This window comes from Guillardia theta (genome assembly GCF_000315625.1).
Source record: "Guillardia theta CCMP2712 unplaced genomic scaffold GUITHscaffold_28, whole genome shotgun sequence".
In the NCBI taxonomy this organism is placed as follows: domain Eukaryota; class Cryptophyceae; order Pyrenomonadales; family Geminigeraceae; genus Guillardia; species Guillardia theta.
In genome coordinates this window covers 141911-162730 of record NW_005434646.1, presented here as the reverse complement: position 1 = coordinate 162730, position 20820 = coordinate 141911, and the positions used below count along the sequence as shown (strand labels likewise).

The window sequence follows — 20820 nt, the reverse complement described above, 5'->3', positions numbered from 1 at the left end:
CCGCATTTTCTAAGTGTTCCACCCCCGCGGGCAATAGAGGTTCCTCGCAGGGTTCCACTTCATTACAATAAAGGAAGAGAGCTAAGGAGAGAGGGAGGGAGAGAGCGAGGGAGGGAGAAGGGAGGGAGGGAGGGAGGGAGGGAAGAGAGGAGGCCTCGGAGGAGGAGAGGAGGGAGGAGAGGAGAGAGGAGAGGAGGGAAAACGAGGGATGAGGAGAACATACTGTATTTACTCTTGCTAACTTATGTTACTCGTGTTTTATGGAAGGTCCAAGTGAATGAGAGAGGAAGATAGCTCCTACTGTATTGCTCTCCCTTTCCAGCATGGACTATCGCCTTGAGGTCGCCGACGAGACCAGCGAGCAACGGGCCCCCTCCTCTCTCCACTGCCTTCACGAAAATGGAGGAGCACGGAGGTACAACTTCTGTCAATATGCGCATGACAAGCCAGGGGGAAGCGAGCGATTTCGAGGCAAGGAAGCGAGAGGAAACAGGGACGACGAGTCACTCGGCGGCATGGCTGGGGAGAGGAGAGGAGAGGTCAACAGCACATGGGCGGGAGAGACAGAGGAGAGGGCGTCACTCGTCCTGCTTTGCATCGTCCTTTTCATCTCCGCCGTCTCTCGCTCTGTCATCCAGGCCAGGAGCAGGCGGGATGTGGGGGATCATGGTCAGTCCTTGCTCATCCTCGGTATGAGAAGTCTCGAGATACTGCTGCTCCCTGCTAGCCTTCGCTCCTGCAGCTCCTCGTTCAGGCAGTCTGAGCTCTCTACCTTCTCTGCGCGCGCAGGGAGGAGGCAGAGGGGCTCCTGGCCTGCACTCGTCGCTCTCCTCCTCCTCTTCTTCCGTCGGGTATCGCAGGCCATCGACGCCTGTTGCTTCCTCTGCTGCCTGGGATGGCTTGGGGTTGCCAACGCGTTCAGGACGATGAGGAAGGACGAGGAGCTGGTGAAGGAGATGCAGCGGGAGATGTGCGAAAATGGGAGCAACAGCTTCGCCTCTCTGCTGTTCCTGCTGGACTTCTACATCCTTCCCTCCCTCCTCCTCCTCTTCTTCTCTCTTCGCATCCTCCTGCTGCTCATGTACAAGCCCGACATTCTCCAGCCTCTTAGGAAGTCACTGCTACTGCCCCTCTTCCTCCTCTTCCTCCTCCTCATAGCGATAACGCTGCGGATCTCAGCTGGCTCCGCCATGTGCAAAACAGGAGCGGAGGGTGCATGGCGAGGCTTACTTATAGAAGCATGCAGCTACTGGTTCTTCTTCGTATCCTGTCTCCTCTTCTCTACGCTCTCTCCTCCTCCCCAGCACAGCTCCGCTCTCCTGCCTGCCCCCGTCGGCTCCTTCCAAGGCTACAGGGAAAGTGGAGCCTCTCAAGTCGAGGACGGAGAAGATGCGACGGGGAATTTGCAAGAGACTGCAATGGAGAAGGAGGAGGAGGAGGAGGAGGAGAAGGAGCAGGAGAAGGAGAAGGAGAAGGAGAAGGATCAAAGGGGAGTGGCAAGGAAAGATGATGACAAGAATGAAGACGAGGATACGAGATCTCAGGTTCCCTGCTGGAAGGGAAGTGAAGCTATGATGAAGGATGATGAGCCAAGGGACTGGGGTGAAGCAGAGGACAGCCGGAGAAAGGAATGCAGTCAAGGAGGAGGAGGAGGAGGAGGAGAGGAGCAGCAGCAGCTGGTGTCTCGGGTGAAGGAATCCTTCGATGATTTCACTGAGAGACGGTGTGGCGATGAAGATTCCATCACCGCACGGGATCCCCACAGACCCGCCATGCAGGAGCCTGAAGCCTCCTCCGTTTGCTTGTTCGTCTCTCATCCTCGTCCCTCCTCCTCCCCTCCTCTGCTCCCCCTCCCTCTCCTTCCCTCCCTCTTTCACTCTCTCCGTCTCTCTCCCTCTTTCTCTCTCTCCCTCTCCCTTTCTCTCTCCCTCTCTCCCTCTTTCTCTCCCTCCTTCTTTTTCCCCTCGTGACGAACTCACAGGTTCGGTATGACGAGTGAAGACACGGCAGACCTGGACTCCCTCACAGGTGACATCCCACTGCTCGGACTCTAAGTGTGCTTCTCCTCCTCCTCGTCCTCTTACCACCACCACCACCTCCTCCACCACCACCACTGCTGCCGCTCCTGCTGCTCGTTCTACTGCTGTGACTTCCTATCTTCCTGTCATTTCTGAACAGCCCTGCTCTCCCTTCCACGTCATCATGACCTTCACCTCCTCCTTCGCTTCGCTCCCTCACTCGGATGCCATTCAGACTCCCGGCACCTCAGCCTGCTTGCAGTCCTGGCAGAAGAGGAAGGAGATGGTGCTTGGGAGCTTGAAACTACAGCTGAGGAAAGAGGGGGAGCGGGAGCGGGAGCGGGAGCAGGAGCAGGAGCGGGAGCAGGAGCAGGAGCAGGAGCAGGAGCGGGAGCAGGAGCAGGAGCAGGAGCAGGAGCAGGAGCAGGAGCAGGAGCGGGAGCAGGAGCAGGAGCGGGAGCAGGAGCAGGAGCAGGAGCGGGAGCAGGAGCAGGAGCAGGAGACTCGGAGCGTGTGCCTCCCTCTCCACTCTTGAGATGTGAATTGCCTCGTCCCAAGCCATTGCCGGGAGGGAGAGAATGGGACGAAAAGAGGAGCACAATGCTCGAGAATGAGAGGGAGGAGAAGGCGGAGGGGGGGGAACAGGAGGAGGATGAGGAGGAGCAGCAGGAGCAGCAGGAGCAGCAGGAGGAGGAGCAGGATGAGGCGGAGGAAGCATGCAGAAGCAGAGGGGTGGAAGACTCGTCGTTTGTCAGCGTGTCGGAGGAAGGGAGTGAAACCAAGCAAGATCTCAGCGAGTCAAGTAGCATCGGAATTCCCAGCTTGCCCGCGACCCTTCAACCCTCTCCTGGCTCCCCTCCTCCCCCTCCTCCTCTCTCTCTTCCCTCTCATCGTCCCCTATCCCCTGCTTCTGACTCTCCACTCTCTCCTCCCCACCCTCCTCCGCTCTCTCCTCCTCGCCCTTCTTCCTCCCTCCCTTCAACCATTCTCGTCTCCTCCTCCAGACTGTCGTCGGTAGGTTCTCGAGAGAAGTTTCATCCTTGGAGCTGGAGGATCCGAGGGACCGAAAGAGAGCCAGGAAGAGAGAAGAAGATGAAAGAGGAGGAGACGAGGAAGGAGAAGATGATGATGAGGGAGGAGGAGTACTGGACGTGATAAATGTTACACAAGGCTGATGGAATCCTTGCTTCTCGTGATCCACATGGATCTGATCTGTTCGAGAGAGGAGAGATCAGGCTGGTGCGGGGAGGGTTGAAGGAGAGAGGAGGAAGACGGAGGAGGGGGAGGAGCGCGTACTTGTCTCTACTATCATCTCATCAGTTTCTCCTTCTCTTCCAGCTGCTGCTGTAAAATTCTCTCGCAAGCGTCCAAGGCTGATGATGCCGCCTGCTCCAGCAGCCCCAGCCCCTCCATGGCGTATGCCCCGCAGAAGAAGAACCCTTCCTTCCCCTGCGCTGACCTGACCTGCTCCATGAGCTGCCGCGACTGGAGCTGGTGGACGACGCGAGTGAAGTGAACTTGAGCGACAAGCTTCCCGTCCTCCGGTCGCGCGTGCGCGTTCCAAGTCTGGAAGACATCGCTCGGGAGCTTGCTGTCCCTGTAGTAGGCGTTCATCCATACCGACAGCATGCAGGACCCGTCCCCTCCGCTCTCCTTCACGTTGACGGTCCTCCAGTCCTCCCGACGCTCGGGCATGAGACGGCAGTCAGTGTGGATGACGCAGGAGCTCGGGTGGTAGACGAACTTGTCAAAGAACTCAGTCCACGGCTCCGGAAGGATCTTGTGAACCGCCGAGGCTTCCGTGGCAAGGAGCACGTAGTCGAACTTGCCCCCCCCGATGCTCACGGTCCCGTCCTCTCTCCGCAGTGGGGGGACGCTGAAGCTGGTAACTACGTCCTTGTCCTCCACGAGCGCCCGCTGCAGGACGTCATTGGTGGGATGGATGCGGAGGACTTTCTTGTTGAAGGCGAGCAGAGGGTTGATGGAGCTGAGAAAGGGGAGGATGAAGTCTGCTGGGTAGTCCTCGACCATCGCGAACGAGCATGAGAGCATCCAGCTGAGTTGTCTCTTGATGAAGACCTGGTACACCTCCGTCTCCCTCAGCCCATGTCTCCGCATGTATCCCCCGAACGTCTCCTGGCCCTGCGGTCGACACAAAAAGACGACCCATGTGAGCCTTGCCAAGGACGGGAGGAGGAAGAAGCGAGCGAGGACTGTCTTCAGCAGCGAGGTCTCCGTCGTCGCGTTCACTCCCTCCTCGTCATAGCAGCAGACGTCAAAGTTCACCGTCTCCGTCCGAACCCCAAGGGATCGCACCAGCTTCCACATCGTCTTGTAGTAGTGAGGGCCCACCATGCGCAGAGGAACGTCAACGACGTTCCCTCCCTCCAGCTCGATGCTGTTCCCCGCCAGGTTGACCTGCGGCTTCGACTCGAACATGCGCACGTCAAAGAAGCCGTCAAGCACATGAGCAGCGACACAACCGCTCATGCCGGAGCCGATGATAGCGACTCTCTTCCTCTGCTCCCGCTCGACAACGAGGAGCGAGTAGTCCAGGTGTCGCACGAGAGCGGGGGGGAACCATCTGGCGAGAACAAACGACTTCAAAGATTCCATCCTCTTCACTCCGAATCCCATCCTAAACAATCATCAGAACAGTCCTTTCCTACCCTCTCGGCCCACCACCTCTACCTTCTCCTCCTCCCACTTGCTTTTCTCCCCTTCTCCTTCCACCCTTCTCTCTCCATCTCTTCCTCCCTCCTCTCATCTCCCCTTCTCTCCCCTCCCCTCCCCTCCCACCTCTCCTCCCATTCTACTCTGCCCTCACCTCCTCAGGGTATCTCTGTACTCCGCCTCCGTCCATTGATTGTTCACCCGTATTCCCATCATCCTCAGCGCAACTTTGACCCAGAGAGGAGCGAGGGGAGATACGATGACATCCGTCTGAAGCCAGGTGAGAACCAGCTGGGGGTGGTAGCGGTCAAAGTCAACTCACCACTACCACAAGACCTCCATCAGGAAGGAGCCTGGAGCAGTCGGAGAAGAACTTGAACTTGTCAAAGTGGTAGACTGAGTCGACTGAGATGATCTTGTTGAACTCGTTGCGTTTGAATGTCTTGGCCCTATCAAGGAACTCACATTTCTCGCAATGGTGCAGTTGTTGTTGTTGTTGTTGTTGTTGTTGTTGTTGTTGTTGTTGTTGTTGTTGTTGTTGTTGTTGTTGTTGTTGTTGTTGTTGTTGTTGTTGTTGTTGTTGTTGTTGTTGTTGTTGTTGTTGTTGTTGTTGTTGTTGTTGTTGTTGTTGTTGTTGATGATGATGATGATGATGATGATGATGATGATGTGATGATGATGTGATGATGATGATGATGATGATGATGATGAGGAGGAGGAGGAGGAGGAGGAGGATGATGATGTGATGATGATGATGAGGAGGAGGAGGAGGAGGATAAGGATGATGATAAGGATGATGATGATGATGATGATGATCAAGTACAAGATGTGGTGAATCTGCTGTTGATGATTATAAAGATGTAGTAGATGCAAATCTGATGCTTACATGTCTTCTGCCGTACACTTCACGACATTCGCAGCCTTGTCGTTGGGCAAAGGGTTGCGATCAAATCCTGATCCTCATCTAAGACCAGGAGGACAACAAGCAGAGTCGTCACCTGCAATTTTTTGTACTCCGCACTGCCTCCTTATTTGCTGCAGCTCGATCCCGGAGCCGCAGCCAGCGCAAAGAAGTCTGTCTTCTCCGTTGAGATCTGCAGCTTGTGCGATGATGCTGGAGAGCTGGAGGGAAGTGAGAGGAGGTGAACTACAGAGCTGGGAACCCGCTGGCAAGCTTCCTCGTAGCCCAGCGCCTCCTTCCAGTAGCCGAGGTTTGACCACTGGCAGTGAAGCTTCCTGGAGGAGATGCGAGCACAGAGCATCTACAGAGGGTGAGGAGAGGTAGAGGAGGAAGAGAGCCGAGGACCTGGAGGGCCCGCACGAGGTCAGGATGGAAGTCCGAGAGGACGAGGGCGAGTGAAGCGACGGAGACGCAGGGGGAGACGTTGGCGAGCATGAGGGAGACGACTGCTAGTCAAACTCGTCAAGTGCGTCAGATCAGGTCAAGTGCTGCCACCTGCCAGAGGAGGATAAAGATTCTCCTTGACGCCTTTGGTCCTCCTTGCCATTGAGCGCATTGACGCCGTCAGATCTTCTTCAGCCGGTATGGTGCAGAAGGAAAGAAAGATGAGAAATACTCCGATCGAGAGATCAATCCTTGCGATGACGGAGAAAACTCCCATGTCGTCCTCTGTAGAACTTTCCGATCGTTCAGCACTGGAACAAGTTGACAGCATGTCTCGATCCCTTCCCTCCTCCCTCCCCTCCTTCCTCCAACATCGCTCCTTCCTCTCCTGCCTTTGCTCAAGAACACTCGCCCTCCCCGTTCCTTCTCACGGCTTTTGGCTCTCTTCCTTGCTACATCGGTATCGTCACTCACCTGGGCGAAGGAGGGAGGAGGAGGCAGGTCAGAAACACCAGCAGGAAGCAGTTCGACGTGCTGATCTCGCTCTCTACACGAACTTTCTGTAGCCCAAAACAAACGTGGATGGCCGATAGGTAAAGCCATCCCGATGTAATCGAAGATGTTGCAAACAGAAGGATCGCAGAGGACAAAAACAGGGAGGTTGAAACTAGAACATCATCATCATCCAAATTACGTGAGAGGGAGAGGGAGAGAGAGAGAGTGCAAGGTATTTCACCTGATTCAAACTTTCCTGTCTGGCTGAAGTTTGCCATGAAATTATCCATCATCAGAGTGCCAGGGAACTTCAGCACTGTCTTTCTCCTTCTCCTCTTCTCCCTTTCATCTCGCGGCATCGTCGATTCAAGGAAGAGACTTCGAACGGCGTAGAAAGCAAGAGTTTCCTAAAACACCTCCTCTTTCAATAGGTAAAACGACAGTCCCACCCCTCACCCGCATTGGAATGGAGCACATTAACGATGTGTATCCCCCCCAACCCTGACATCTCCAGAGTCATGAACAACCAGCAACCACAACCACAGACCAGCGTTGAGAGGATGAAAATCGCTCCGAGAGCTTCTGCAAGCATTGAACTAGACGTCTCTGCGATCAGCCTGACAGGCAAGGGATCAACACAAGACGAGCTCTTGTCCTACAGGGCTTCTTACAGCTGAAACGACTGCACCATCACAGATCCCGCCATCCATATCACAACATTGGCAAGGCTGTGACCCCACGGTGCCATGAACGCAAGCTCCATATGATATCTGTATCTTCAAAGGTCCATAACAGGACTCCTATGGCTCGCCGATCGGTCTGTAAGGAGGGTAAGAGATCGATCTAGATAGTTTGTATCCCTCAATGCTGAACCATCTCCCCCTCTTCCGTTTGCATTGGCCCCTCTTCCTCGTCCTTTCCTTGCCTATCAATCGATCATGCTATATTCTGCTGCTCTTATTCTTGCTCCTGGTAGTCCTTCACCACCCATCTCGTGTTTCTCGTAATACCTTCCACCACCCCTCCTGCTCCTGCTCCTGCTCCTGCTCCTGCTCCTGCTCCTGCTCCTGCTCCTGCTCCTGCTCCTGCTCCTGCTCCTGCTCCTGCTCCTGCTCCTGCTCCTGCTCCTGCTCCTGCTCCTGCTCCTGCTCTTCCTTTTCCTCTAGATCCTCCCGCTCCTCCTCATGCCATGGTTCCTATTTTCCATCTACGAAAAATCCGGTCATCTGACGTAATTTTCTGGTCGCGTGTGAAATTTTCAATTTCGCATTTTCTGTTCGTGCGCGCGAAGAGATGGTTGACCTCAACATTTCAAGTTTTTTTTTTTTTTTTTCGAGTAGTCGCAGCAGCGGGATGGCAAGGTCAATGCCGAATTCATCGCTCGATGGGCTTCTGAGGTGCTCAAACGCTGTCGTCAGGCCTTCTTGCCTCTCCTCTCCTCCCCCTCCTCTCTCCTCCTCTCTTCTCTTCTCCTCTCCTCTCTTCTCCTCTCCTCTCCTCTCCTCTCAGTCGTCCCTCTCCTCTCCTCTGCTCTCCTCCTCTCCTCTGAGTCGTCCCTCTCCTCTTCTCTTCTCTCAGTCGTCCCTCTCCTCTTCTCTCCTGTCAGTCATCTCTCTCCTCCCTCCTCCCGTCTCGCCTGCTTTCATCCACACTCTCCTCATCGTCCCTCCCAGCCTGCTGGACAGTCCTGCGATTTCCTGCCTATAATGAATACCTTTCGTTTCCATCCAGTCCTCCTCCTATCAATTTGTCTGCGGTGTCCGTGCTCTTTGTTCCCCTCTCTTCATCTTCCATTCTCCTCTCACATACTGACGTTTCATGCTCATCATCTTCTGAGGCTATACCTGTGATCATCGTCTGATCTTGTCTCTCTTCTGCCTTCCACTTCCTTCCTCACTTTGGCGATGGCTCGAAACTCGATCATTCTTGACCCTCTTGAGTCCACCATCTCTGACTGACTGAATTCCTTTGTTTTCTCTCAGCACAACGTGCACCTCTGCATGCTATCGTTTTCCAATGTCTCACGCTCCTATCCTCGAGTTCGCTTCTACTCTTGTTGTCTCCCCCTTCCTCTCTCCTTCGAGCCTGACCTGGCCTTGCCTGTGCCTTTAGACGACTGTAACTTTAGCTGACAGCCCAAGAGTCATCGGCCAGGTCAGCATGTATGCTTCGCAACCTCCCAATGGACCTCAGCTCTCTGCGACGTTTTCCAAGGAAGAAAAGTACTTCTCTCTTGCCACCAAGAGTCGGGCCGACCTGGAAATGGAAATTCAAAGGCTCCGTGCAGAGAAAGATGAGCTGAGCAAGAGATTCCTGCAAGAGCTCAGCATTAAGGTCAATGAGATAAGACAGTGGCGGAAAAGAGCGTTGCAGACTCAAGAGCTCTTGATGATTGAGAAGCGAGAGAAAATCATTGTTCACCAGCAGCTGTCTGCTATGCAGACCTTGGTCCGAGTTGATCCAGACAGAAGGCGAGTGAATGATGTTTCTGTCGATTTTGGCATCCTGCAGGAGGACAAGAGATTCGTACCGGCAAGCAAGTTCAGCTTGCAAGAGGAGCAGGAAGAAAAGGAGCTGAAGCTGAAGAGGGGGGGGAACGGGGGGCTTGGAATTCGTTTTGCAGTAAGCGAGTCTGGCAGAGTGATTGTCATGGAAGTCATGATGGAAGGAAGCGCCTTCTGTCAGGGTGGTATCAAGGTAGGAGATGAGATAGTTTCAGTCGATTCGCACACGTTTGAGGAGGGTCTGCAAAACAGGACGGCAATGGAGAAAGAACAAACTGTGGAGGCGGTGAGAAGTCGGAGTTTGATCCCTTGTTCAAACTGACAGCCTTGTCAGATCTCGAACCTGATCAAAGGGTCACCAGGGACTGAAGTCAACCTTCGGATCAGGACCTCCCGGCCGCATCCGGCAAACATTTTCGAATGGGATATGTCAGACTACTCAACAACGCCGACCAAACATTCTAAGAAACAAGCACGCAATGTCGGGCAGGTACCATACCACAGATCAGATCTTGTGCTATGAATGACCTATGTCAGCAGAACACAAGGAGGAGTTTGTCTCCTTTGCTCTCAAATCACCCTAATATCTCGCCCCTTAACGTCGTCACTCCCCGATCCTCCATCCAAGAAGCTCACCACCCTCATGACTCCGCCCTCAAGTTTTGGGATTTTGCTGCTTCCACAGAGAAATTCACCCACCCTCTACCTACAAGGCGAGAGAGTATGGAACATGAATGCGCAGCACGATTTTTGTTTTAATAATCAGATTACAAGATAACTACATTGATTGCTTCATTCGTATGAAAGATGGTGTAGCTTTGTGAAGAGGCTCATGCCGTCTCGTGCTGTGACTCGCATGTCCCTCAGGCTGCAATTTTCCTCCTCGTCCACTTCATGCCTGCCAACGTTTGCCTCTCTACTCAAATGGTCATCCTGAAGGACGTCGAGAAGCAGCTGATCAAGCTGTCAGCCATTGCCTCGTGAGCGTCAGACGTACCTGAAACGTTTCGGCGTTATAGTTTTCTGCAGCATACTTGAGGCTGCTCTTTCCTTCTCTTGACAGCAGCAAGGGATCTGCGTTGCTTCGCAGCAGCGCCTTGCAACAGTGAGCATGTCCTCTTTCCACCGCATAGTGCAGCGGTGCCTTCCCGTTGGCGTCAAGATAGTCAACTTCGAAGAGCGAGCTAGCAAGCAGCGTTCCAAGTTCGAAGATATTGCCCTGCTCAGCATACTGATGCAAGCTGTTTGGTCTCGTGCTCCTCCCGCCTAGTTCACAACTATCGACATCGCTGTGATCCTGTTAACAGTGATCGTCACTCTCTACCTAGGTTGCTAAAACAACCAACCTGTGTTGCCCGATCAGCCGCTTTCATTTGAGCTTTCCCTGGTCTTTTCAAATCCTCATTTCCCGACTTCCTGCCATTATTGCGGAGGCTCTCCTGCTCCTGCTCCTGCTCCTGCTCCTGCTCCTGCTCCTGCTCCTGCTCCTGCTCCTGCTCCTGCTCCTGCTCCTGCTCCTGCTCCTGCTCCTGCTCCTGCTCCTGCTCCTCAAAGTTTGTCTCAGGCGAACCATTATGAAACCTGTTCAGTATGTCATGGCGTCCTCGCCATAAGGAATGGTCGAGCGCATATGGCGGGATTACGAACTCTCCATACATGCGATCACTGTCTACACCATCGCCTCCTTCAAAGGAGCTGCAGTCCCCAGAAGTCCCCCTACTCATTCTCAGCATTGCGGTCTTCTTGCCATGTCTTGCCTTGCCTTGCCTTCATTTCGTTCTCCCACCCTTCACCCGTCGGTCATCTTTCCGATTTTTGACCGTCTCGACATGTCGTTCCAAGCAGCATGTGTAACCGTCCGGCGCCGGGCCCTGAGCGCCGGGCCTGGACTCCGGCTCGGAGCCGCGCGCACCGCCGCCCGCCAGAGTCCCGGTACCGTACTACAGCCACCATCAAGTCTTGAAGTAAGTCAAGGTCAAAAATGAGACAACTGGTAGAGATCTAACGGAGTGTTTATCAGAGTTGAACTATGGTACTATCGTGATTGCTACTTCCTTGTCCCGGTCCTGTTCCAACAGACTAAGCAGTCATCTCAACATAAGGCTGGTCCTGTACTCATCTTTCTCAGCTCCTCCGATCCTCTTGACTTCACTCGCCGACCCTTCAACTTGTTCCGAAGTTCTTCTTGCAGCGTCAGTGCCTCTGATCGCTCTGTCTGCGCTTCTCTCCTCTCCTCTCCTGCCCGACGCCGGTGAGCTGCGAGTTGGTTGAGAAGATGGAGATCGTTCACTCACCTAGCCCCGCCTCTTTGAACTTGTGTTGGCCGCTCTTGCTCTTTGTTGGTGGAGGTCGGAGCTTGGAGGGGGGCGGGGCTACTTTCTTCCTTTCTTTCCCTGCTCCTGCGATCACACACATCAAAGAACGATCATTTGATGCATGGTGCAGTGACCAGGAGGGAGTGGAGGAGGAGGAAAGGGAGGAGGCGGAGAAGGAGCGGCACAGGTGTTGTCGGGTTGAATCTGCGAAGTGACTTCAGTGGTTGCTCGCAATCGTCAACACCGCAAGCTCTCACCTTCAAGTCTGGACGACCATGCGCTAAATGCTCTGACTTCTCTCTTGATGCCGATGGCGAATGTCGAGGAGGAGGAGGAGGAGGAGGAGGAGGCGACGGCAAAAGTGATGAAGCACCACTTGAATTTCGCTTCACAGAGTCGATTATTGGAGACGCAAGCGGATGACAAGAAGGCAGCGGCGGCGGCGGCGGGGGAGGAGGAGGAGGAGGAGGAGGAGGAGATGCTTGCTTGTTTCCTGACGACGATGCAGTACATCTATTCTCCTTGGGTGTTGAGAATCGAGCAGACGCATCCTTCGAGGAGAGCTTGCTTGTAGCGTCGCTCTTCTTTGAAGTGTCACTGGCCCTTTGCTGTTCGCGGTGAATCGGAGGAGGACAGGACGGCGGCGGCGGTGGGGGAGGAGGAGGAGGCAGTTGACAGGAAGGCGGCAGAGAAGATACTTGCTTGTTTCCTGATGACGATGCCGCGCCTTGGCTTGACGTTGAGGATGGAGCAGACGCAGCCTTCGAGGAGAGCTTGCTTGTAGCGTCGCTCTTCTTTGAAGTGTCACTGGCCCTGTGCTGTTCGCGGTGAATCGGAGGAGGACAGGACGGCGGCGGCGGCGGTGGGGGAGGAGGAGGAGGAGAAACTGAACTCTGAGAAGTGTTGGGATCGTAATCTGGAGTCCACTGAATTTCACATGACTTCACGACACCTGTTGCCTCTACTGCACTTTCTTTGTGAAGTTCGCGTAGCTCATTCTTTGTTGAAGAGCTTGGTCTTGTTGAGCGTGACTTGTCTGCTGAGTTACGAGCCTTGTCCTTGATTTTGCTCTTCTTAAGACCCGCAGAAAGCCCTTCGGGGGTGGATGGAGCAGCATTCAGAGGGTGCACATGGATCGTTCCTTCACCGTCGGCTGTTGCTCTATCTCGTGATGATATCAGACTCTGCGGGGTCGAATCAAGTCGAACTTCTGTCTCGTTGGCCAGATAGAGACTGCAGGAAATGACATCATCTGATCGGTTGAATTCATGGCTGGAAGACGAAGAGGAGTTCTCACGCTCGTGTATCTGCAGTTGTACATGTGGGGACAAGTCTTGGTGAGATCTGTCATTGGACTGGCTGTGATCTGAGTTGGACAGCATCTCGTTAGTCCATGTGACGTTGTCCTCGTCAGACAGATCCTTCCGAGCCTCTTCTTTCAAACGTTTTTCCTCCTTGGCGCACTTGACGAGCCCGATAGAATCGAATGCTTTCATCCAATTTTCAAATATCCGCTCTTGATCCGTACGAAGTGTGAAATCTCGCCAGGGGGTCCTAATGCTGATGACCTTCTTCTTGCTCGGGCTATTCGACTCCTGCTCGATCAACCAGGCTCTCTCCAACGAGATCTCTCCGAGAGGCTCTTCACCATTGGAGTAATTCTCATAGCGCTTGAAGTATTTCAGCTGTTTGTCAACCAGAACAAAAAATCTAGTTTGCCAGAGATCGAAAAATTTGCTCAGATCTTTTCGTGGACGAAGCTTTTCCAGGCAGGACATCATGAGGGGAGCCTGCTCAGAGTCATTGAAGAAGCTCAGCATGGCAAGAGATTGTCGATGATCAGTGGGATTTCGTAGAAGCGAGAAAGCTCCGTGAACAAGTGATGCTGAGATTTGCTGAACAATGTGGTCAGCCAGCAGGCAACCTTCCTAAAGGGGAGGAAGAGGAGGAAGAGGAGGAAGAGATGGAAGAGGAGGAAGAGATGGCGGTGGTGGTGGATGCTTACTACGGGATGGGACCCTCCGACTTTGAAGAGCTTTTGGGGGGGATAAGCCCATTCATGGGGCTAAAAGTACCCACCGACTACCTGGGTACTTAAGATTGAGTCAGGGTAGGGGTGTCTACCCTACAGTATACTTGTGAGGAAGACAGCTCTGAAATGGACCGGTCACACAAGAAGATGCAACATGAAAGAGGGGGTGGTAAAGGTTTGGAAGGGTGGGGGTGCAGGCGGGTGGTCAGACTGAGACAGCTAGAGCAGTCACATGCTAGTACCGGTTGTTACAGATATCAGAATCACCCGTGGTGCTGACTTGTAGAAGCTCCTGTGAAATCGTAGGGGTACTTTCGTGAGGCAGGACCGGGTCATGCCATCGTGACCACCGGTGGCGTTTAATAGCAGCTGTAGTAACAAGTTAGGCCGGGGTAGGGAGGGGCGTAGCATGGCGGCGAGAGCCTGTCTGAGGCTGGCTCTTTTGAACGAGGATGAGGGCGAGGGTGAGCATGGAGAGAGTACCCCTGGAGAGTACCTGACAGAAAGCACTAGATCACAGCCGTGACTCATGAGATCGTCATGCAGAAACATACAGGAAATGATGGTAGGAGCAAAAGAGAACGCGTTGTTTGTGTACATGTCCTTTCTCACAACGTTGTCAAAAGTTGAATTGTAAACCTCACAAGGATCACAAGCTGAGAATCTTTGACCGCAAGATTCTCACACTGCACCGTCCACAACTTTTGTGACGGCATTGATATATGTCAGATCCTTGATCGGATGATCAGAGAAGTTTAGATCGCGTGTGGAAGCCAAACAGTGGAGCTATTGCAACAAGAAGCAGACATGACCAAGGCGATGGAGAATTCACATTGCTTCTGCGTAGATCATGTCTTTTACTTTTCAGCGGTACAAAATAGTTGCTCGAGAAAAAAGTAAAAGTATACACGAAATGTATGAGCAAGCGAAAAAATTTAGGTAAGATTGTTTGAAACGTTATCCACAAACAGGGTATTGCCCCATGTGTTAATCCATTTCATGACATCATTCATGAATCTGATTGTTTCGTATGAGTCTGGCCAAATGTGTAAATCCAAATCTGCTCGATGTCCAACCATCTTCTCTACCAAATTTAGCAATGCAATGTACCGGAATGTTCTCATAATCGATTGCAACAGCAGATCGAAGAGTGCCAGATGCCTTCCCTATCTGTTCCACCATTCTAGCAATTTGTGACATACATATGCCCACAAAATGATTAGATTTCATCATCAAGGACATTTCAACAATCAACTCCTCAGAGAGTTCATAAGCATCATTGGATTTGTCCACGTACTCCATCACTTGTACATTAGGACCTGATATGTTCTGAGTTTTTGTAGAGATATGAAACACTCGAATCATCGCGTGATCTGCTGCTTCAGCAAGAAACAAGTTCAAAGCCATGAGGGTGTCGGATGCAAGATACACCGAAATAGGCCGAGACCGCACCTTTTTGATCGGTTCAGCGATCATCAGAACCTGTTTCCAAAACAGTTGAACGATTTGTCGAGTCGGCATGCGCGACAATCTGCTCTGCCTGGAATCTGCATCAGTAAGTTTGTCTCCGAGTCTCAAATGGACTGCAATGTCAAATGGTTGACCTCCCAACTTCTGGTGAAAGAATTGCACGCGTTCAGTCATCCTTGAATTCAGCCTGACCATGTACCCTTGCACAACTCCGTACCAGAAACTCCGCCCGTATTGGCTGAAATTGATTGGGATCATACAGCCAGCAATGTCTGTTCTTGCCATCCAGGTTGCGTTCAGGTCACTCCCTGAGAGACTGATGGTATCAACTAGCTTGTTGTCACATACGGCCAGAGGTTCGAAGAAACACTGAGATCCACAAATTCTCTCGCCACGTAGATAAGTCGAACAAATCGCATTTCGTGTATATGATTTGTAATGCCCAGAGAAAACTGGTATCCGACCTTCGCCAATCACTTGAACAACCTTTTTAGCAGCCATTTGGATCATACTGCCAAGTCCACCGCCTTCCCCAAGTTCGACCACGCTAATCAAGTCTGGTCTTACACAGCTCAGATGCATGTATCCATGTAACCAGATGATACCATGCTGGTATACGTCTGCGAGTTTAGATCTGGCCTCCTTCGTATCAGTGTAATCTTGCAAAATCACAATGCCGTCCTCCAAATCATGAAACAACGGCAATATAACAATTGACAATGATCCTAGTAAGATGAATGTTATGAACTTCTTTGGAGTGATTCTCCGTGCTTTCTTGCAACTGTTTCGAATCATCATCCAGATTTCTAGCGTTTGGGGGAGGTTACAAGCGATACATAATTTGGCAAATTCCATATGCTAAGAAAACGGGCAAATCTTCTTCTGAGGCATCCATGTATTTTTGTAAGATGCAGATGAAGCAACAATCGCTAACCACTCATTTGTCTTGAGGTTTCTAGAAACCGTTCGCTGTGATCGCATCTCACCATGATAGTCGCCTCTCTTCGATGCATCATGAAAAGATTTTTAACTTCTTCTTTTATTGACTCAAAAAGAAGGGCAAACTTCAGTCACTTTGAGTGAGGAAAAAAAGTAGGCAATCGATATTATTAGAGTCACGGCCCGGTCATGGAGGCCCGGGAGGTCCCGGGCCGGGACGGCGGGCCGCTACGGCAGCAGTCCGGTCCAGCCTAGTGGGGACTGAAGACTGAAGTTTGCACACACAAAAAGAGTGGAAGACCGTGGTGAGGTCGCAAGGTGAGACGCATCTCTACCTTATAACTCCCAGGAGCTTCTGGAGTGGGACAAGGTAAGCTGATGCCGTTTCGATCATAGGAGTTCACTAGAGACTTTTGATACCTTTATAGAGCACCTGTAAATCCTCCCTCGTAAATACTCGTACAGCACAGATGCTACCAAACGGTGGACGGGGGTGGGGTCAAGCGATCAAGTGAGTCACAAAGTAACCAAGTTTTCAAATACTGATCCAAGGCTGAAATCATGATATAATTTTTCAAATCAATTTGTAATATTTGGTATTATTTCACACTCATCGCTTTTGAGTATTGGCCGTGAAGTTTGTAGGGGTAGGGGTGAAGCTATCCGTAATCTCCAAGATTCAATGCAGATAGCATGGGGGTACAGACTTAGTGATTCACTTAGAGATTTTAGGGACTTAGATATCATCCTTTGACCCGGTCTTTTGTGCACATATGGTGATCAAAGGGGTAGGGTGAGTTTAGGAGACGGGTCGCTAGGTCCTCCCTTAAATGTCCTCGATTGAGATACCTGTAATAAGACCCACCAGTAAAAACTATGAAATCAAATAGTAAAGTACCCGTAGTATTCTCGAATCATAACAGACCTACCCCTCCTTGGGGGTACCCCACCCAGTTTAAAGCCGCCAGTCGCCCTCCAGGGATGCAATACAAAAATAAAAACTGATTGAAGACATTTTCGAAAATACACTATTTGGATGATTATAAAAATGTAATTAAATCTGAGCTCGTCCGACCTTCCCCAAAGTCCCTGGTCCCTCGTTGTGAGAAATATACATAAATATGAAAATCAAGTACATAATTTGATATAAATATTACAAAGACAGATATAATTATCGGTGTTTCTGCACGCATTATATAAAAAACTGTCCCATATATACAAGGCCCTCCAAAACAAGTTTTAGACGGCAGGGGTCGCATATGTACATACTTTTTACTTTTTTAAAAACGAGATTATTGTTGAGATCACACCTTCTCAATCTGTAGTAAACCCGAGCTTGGCGGCCCATGCGTGTGGAGAGATTGGTAACAGGAGGGATGTGGAGGCAGCAAAGAGAACCAGAATAAACAGAATCGTGCAGCTCGTGTCTCCTGCAGGATAGAGCTTTGTTTTATTGAGAAATCACTGATACAACGAGATCGCACAAACCAACACTTCCTTGGAAGCCTTCAGGATTTCAGAATTTACTAATCGATTTCAACTGGAGACTCTGGCTTTTGCAATAAGTAGGACCTTCATTTCATACTTTGTACATAACTAGCTGAACGTGGAGCAGTGGATGAATTGAGAAAGATTTGTTGTTCATGAGGGCATTCTCTAATCGTGCGTTGGCAATACCCAACATGCCACGAGGTGATGCTGAATTCCATCGAGCAGCCTTCTACCGATTCAATGTCCCTGGATCCGTTCCTTTCCTCTTGAACGAGACACCTTCAACAGAGCGTGCTGAGTGGTCAACTACTCGGCGAGACAGCACTGGTGCTGGTTGTGAACAGACAGACGTGGTTCATGGTGCAATTCCTTGCCTTGTTGAGTCAGATCATTTTGCTGATGGAAATTTGAGGTTCTGGACGACTGAAACGATTGATGGAAGAGATAGAATCGAAATCTCGTTAGATCTCCAAAAAGGGAGCCACTCACGTCCTATTCCTGAGGGCGATGACTCGGGAGGGTTAGACGAGATCAAGTCGCTATTTCTCGGCGACAACGACATAACTCCGTTGCTTTCTGTTGCATTGGCGCGTGAGATCAGATACAACAAAACTTTGAAGCTCCTGGATCTCAGTTCTAATAGTATTTCGGATCAGGGCGCTAGTGCCTTGTCGGCCGTTCTGATTGCCAACTCAACGCTAGAGTCTCTTGACATTGCTAGCAACGGCATTTCGCAGCATGGAGTTGCTTGCCTAGCAGCGGGTCTTAAACACAATTCAAGCCTGAAATCGTTGGAGCTGAGCTTCAATGGTTTTGGTGATTCTGGGGTTGTATTTCTTGCTGATGCGGTCCAAAGAAACAGCTCACTTCAATATTTGGGTCTTGGTTTCAACGGCATCCTTGAGTCTGGTGCTTCTGCTTTGTCGCAGGCGTGCTTGATGAGCAAGTGCCTGACGAAGATTGAGCTCAGTTACAATGCCATCGGAGACTGTGGGGCGGAGATCCTCAGCGGGATGCTGGAGAGAAACCCTGCTCTGAAAGTCCTCGGTTTGGTATGTAACGGCATTACAGACAAAGGCGCAAAGTCTCTTGCCAGGGCACTGGAATCGAACAGCAACTTGAAGGTGATTGGATTAGCATGCAACGAGATCACGGATGATGGTGCGGCAAGCTTGGCAGAAATGCTCAATCATAACGATTCGCTCCAAGGGCTCTACCTGGAAGAGAATGATATTGGGGAGGTCGGATCGGCACTGCTAGCAAAGGCGCATAGGACAACAACAGTTTGCACGCCAATGAATTTTGAAATGCGTCTTGCGGTCCTCATGGGGACCCACCGACGTCTGGGGCAAGATAGCATCCTTTTCCTACTCGATGCTTTGTTATCCAGGGACATCGTTGTGTTCTGCAACGATCATGCACCCAGAGATGTTCTCTACTACCCCAAGATAAAGCAAGACGAGGAGTGATGTCACTCACTTGTACATGAGACTGTAAAGGTGCATTAGTTGGTTGAGGGGTGATGTGATGATAGTGATTGTCAAAATAAATTGTGAAAAACCATTTCAATTCAAACAACCACCTTCATGTTCTGTACTGTACACTGATGCAAGGCTTCTCTTGCCATCTCTACCATGTATGCCAAACATGAGAAGGGCTCTGGGCCTGTTGACCTTGCGTTCTTGCGCTAGCCTGGCAGATGATACAGGTGTCAAGAATCCTTGAGTTGAAGGTTACACGCTCACCTTTCTCTGAGTTGCTAACAGCTCATCATCAGCCTGATACTTCACGTCAGGCCGATTGGTTTTGGCCTCTGCTCTTACCTCGTCCGCCTTGTTGCCGAAGAGATTCAGCTTCGACATGGGAACTCGAGAAGCCTGTCTCAAGGTTCAGGAGTCCAACACAAGGGACATCAAGTGCTTTACAGGTGAGAAAAATTGGTCATCAGCGTAGGAAGCAAGATCTCTACCCCTGTAGATTGCCTTGAACTCGCCCGCACCCTGAGGTAAAGCAAATCAGCGCAAGGAACCGATCGGTCAGTTTGTTCGAACCAGATCCTCTCGGGCACCCTTGACGGTGGTGCCTTGGTCACCACGGCGAGTGAATCTTTGAGTTCTGAGCACCTTGAACTCTTCGGCTTGCTGTAGCAAGCGTCATCGAAGAGCAAACGTGACAGAGAAGCAAAGTCACTGATGCGCAAGGGGCAGCGGCAAGAGAATGTCCTTCAACGCGGTAATGGATTCCCTTGCATCCCAGGATCTTCGCATGTTGCAGTGCTAGAAGTTCAGACTTCTTGTTTGCCATCTTGAACTTCCCCTAATGAAAACAAGTCATAGGCATGAGCGTGTGGAGCTTGTGGCACGCAATCTGCAAAATGCACCTTCAAGGCCAAACTTTTCAGCTGAGAAAGCTTCGACGTGTGGAGCTTGTGGCTTCCAACAACTCGCTGTCTTCTTTGCATCTGCCAGGCAAGGGGTTAAATTCCTTCACAGGAAAATCTCCCACTCACCTGTGAAGATTGGCTGGAAGGATGGCCAGCAAGTACTTTACCGCCATGGACATGCTTCAAGTATCTTGATTCCATCCATTCGATAGGATCAGGGATTCTCCTCTTGTTCATGTTTGATGTCTTGATAGAATTTCTCATGGCAGACACCGTGCTTGTAACCTTGTTTTTCAACCAATCCGCAGGATCCAATACTTTGTATGTTTTCTTCTCCTTCCCTTTCACAACCTTGAGCATCGTTTGTCTACTCTTCGTCGCAGCTGGCTCCTCTCCTTCTCCTTCTCCTTCTGCTCCCTCAGTTGATTCCTCCTCCCCTTCTGTTCCTTCACTCTCCTCAGCCCCTTCACCCTCTTCAGCCTCAGTCTCCTCGCCTTCTGCTGCTGCTTCTGTCTCATTCTTCGACTCGCTAGCCGTAACGTTTTCAACTTCCTCATGTCCCACAATCCTGCCGTTGACGAGCTTGAGCTCACCAACATCTTGATTCGGATACCAATCTGTCGTGTTATCCGGCATGTACTGCAGCGAACACATCAGCATACCACTAGTCGAGGAGTGAGAACAGCATCTCACAAGGCAGGAAGAGGAGCAGCATACAAGAGGAAAACAATGAGAACCTGAACGAGTCCGAGAGGTCTCCGCTCGTCAAAGGGCCGAGGAAGGGAATGCATTGCCCAAGGCTCATAGCGAGGCCCGGTCATTCCAAGAGAGTACAGCATCGTCTCTGATGTAGGACCGGCAGTGTACGCAACAAGAACCATGGCCGTAAGACATAGTGGGATGGTTAGTAGGAGATAGGAGGAGGAGGAGGAGGAGGAGGAGGAGGAGGAGGAGGAGGAGGAGGAGGCAAAGGGAAGCAGCGCTTTCCTCTCCCCGCGCATGGTCCCAGTGTCGCCAAGAGGCGTCGTGGGGCAGAAAACAAAGTATATGTGATTGGGTATACGTGTTTTGCTGTCCTTGTGGAATAGTACCCCCACCCTACTCTTTTCCTTCTCAATCATTTTGATGTACCGGGTTCTACAAAAGTGTCATGTG

At 51.4% G+C, this 20820-nt stretch overlaps 8 protein-coding genes across 8 annotated transcripts; 3 read left to right on the top strand and 5 right to left on the bottom strand.

Annotated features, from left to right (window-relative positions):
- Positions 1–926: 926 nt before the first annotated feature.
- Positions 927–2054, top strand: GUITHDRAFT_107203 (hypothetical protein; the record flags this gene model as incomplete). The annotated part of the gene is made up of 2 exons (XM_005833771.1): positions 927–1723; positions 1982–2054. The coding sequence occupies 2 exons, from the start codon at positions 927–929 to the stop codon at positions 2052–2054; spliced, it is 870 nt and encodes a 289-aa protein (XP_005833828.1).
- A 1272-nt stretch (positions 2055–3326) lies between these two features.
- Positions 3327–6313, bottom strand: GUITHDRAFT_137846 (hypothetical protein; the record flags this gene model as incomplete). Its single annotated transcript, XM_005833770.1, has 8 exons — positions 3327–4656; positions 4846–4961; positions 5014–5140; positions 5578–5644; positions 5690–5813; positions 5855–5953; positions 5998–6101; positions 6148–6313. The coding sequence occupies 8 exons, from the start codon at positions 6311–6313 to the stop codon at positions 3327–3329; spliced, it is 2133 nt and encodes a 710-aa protein (XP_005833827.1).
- Positions 6314–8691: 2378 nt separating this feature from the next.
- On the top strand, positions 8692–9558 carry GUITHDRAFT_107201 (hypothetical protein; the record flags this gene model as incomplete). Its single annotated transcript, XM_005833769.1, has 2 exons — positions 8692–9321; positions 9370–9558. 2 exons carry the CDS (start codon positions 8692–8694, stop codon positions 9556–9558), a joined length of 819 nt encoding a protein of 272 aa, XP_005833826.1.
- Positions 9559–9827: 269 nt separating this feature from the next.
- GUITHDRAFT_107200 (hypothetical protein) lies at positions 9828–10759 on the bottom strand (the record flags this gene model as incomplete). Its single annotated transcript, XM_005833768.1, has 3 exons — positions 9828–9989; positions 10033–10332; positions 10382–10759. The coding sequence occupies 3 exons, from the start codon at positions 10757–10759 to the stop codon at positions 9828–9830; spliced, it is 840 nt and encodes a 279-aa protein (XP_005833825.1).
- Positions 10760–12311: 1552 nt separating this feature from the next.
- GUITHDRAFT_107199 (hypothetical protein) lies at positions 12312–13170 on the bottom strand (the record flags this gene model as incomplete). The annotated part of the gene is made up of 2 exons (XM_005833767.1): positions 12312–12361; positions 12399–13170. The coding sequence occupies 2 exons, from the start codon at positions 13168–13170 to the stop codon at positions 12312–12314; spliced, it is 822 nt and encodes a 273-aa protein (XP_005833824.1).
- A 1053-nt stretch (positions 13171–14223) lies between these two features.
- GUITHDRAFT_152226 (hypothetical protein) lies at positions 14224–14894 on the bottom strand. The gene has a single exon (XM_005833766.1). It carries the CDS (start codon positions 14856–14858, stop codon positions 14388–14390), a length of 471 nt encoding a protein of 156 aa, XP_005833823.1. The 5' UTR covers positions 14859–14894; the 3' UTR covers positions 14224–14387.
- Positions 14895–17818: 2924 nt separating this feature from the next.
- Positions 17819–18583, top strand: GUITHDRAFT_59521 (hypothetical protein; the record flags this gene model as incomplete). The annotated part of the gene is made up of 1 exon (XM_005833765.1): positions 17819–18583. A coding segment is annotated over one exon (765 nt), but the record flags the coding sequence as incomplete, so codon positions are not given.
- A 328-nt stretch (positions 18584–18911) lies between these two features.
- On the bottom strand, positions 18912–20666 carry GUITHDRAFT_137842 (hypothetical protein; the record flags this gene model as incomplete). Its single annotated transcript, XM_005833764.1, has 8 exons — positions 18912–18974; positions 19028–19060; positions 19106–19159; positions 19334–19423; positions 19473–19598; positions 19663–19743; positions 19792–20304; positions 20403–20666. 8 exons carry the CDS (start codon positions 20664–20666, stop codon positions 18912–18914), a joined length of 1224 nt encoding a protein of 407 aa, XP_005833821.1.
- Between the last annotated feature and the right edge of the window lie 154 nt (positions 20667–20820).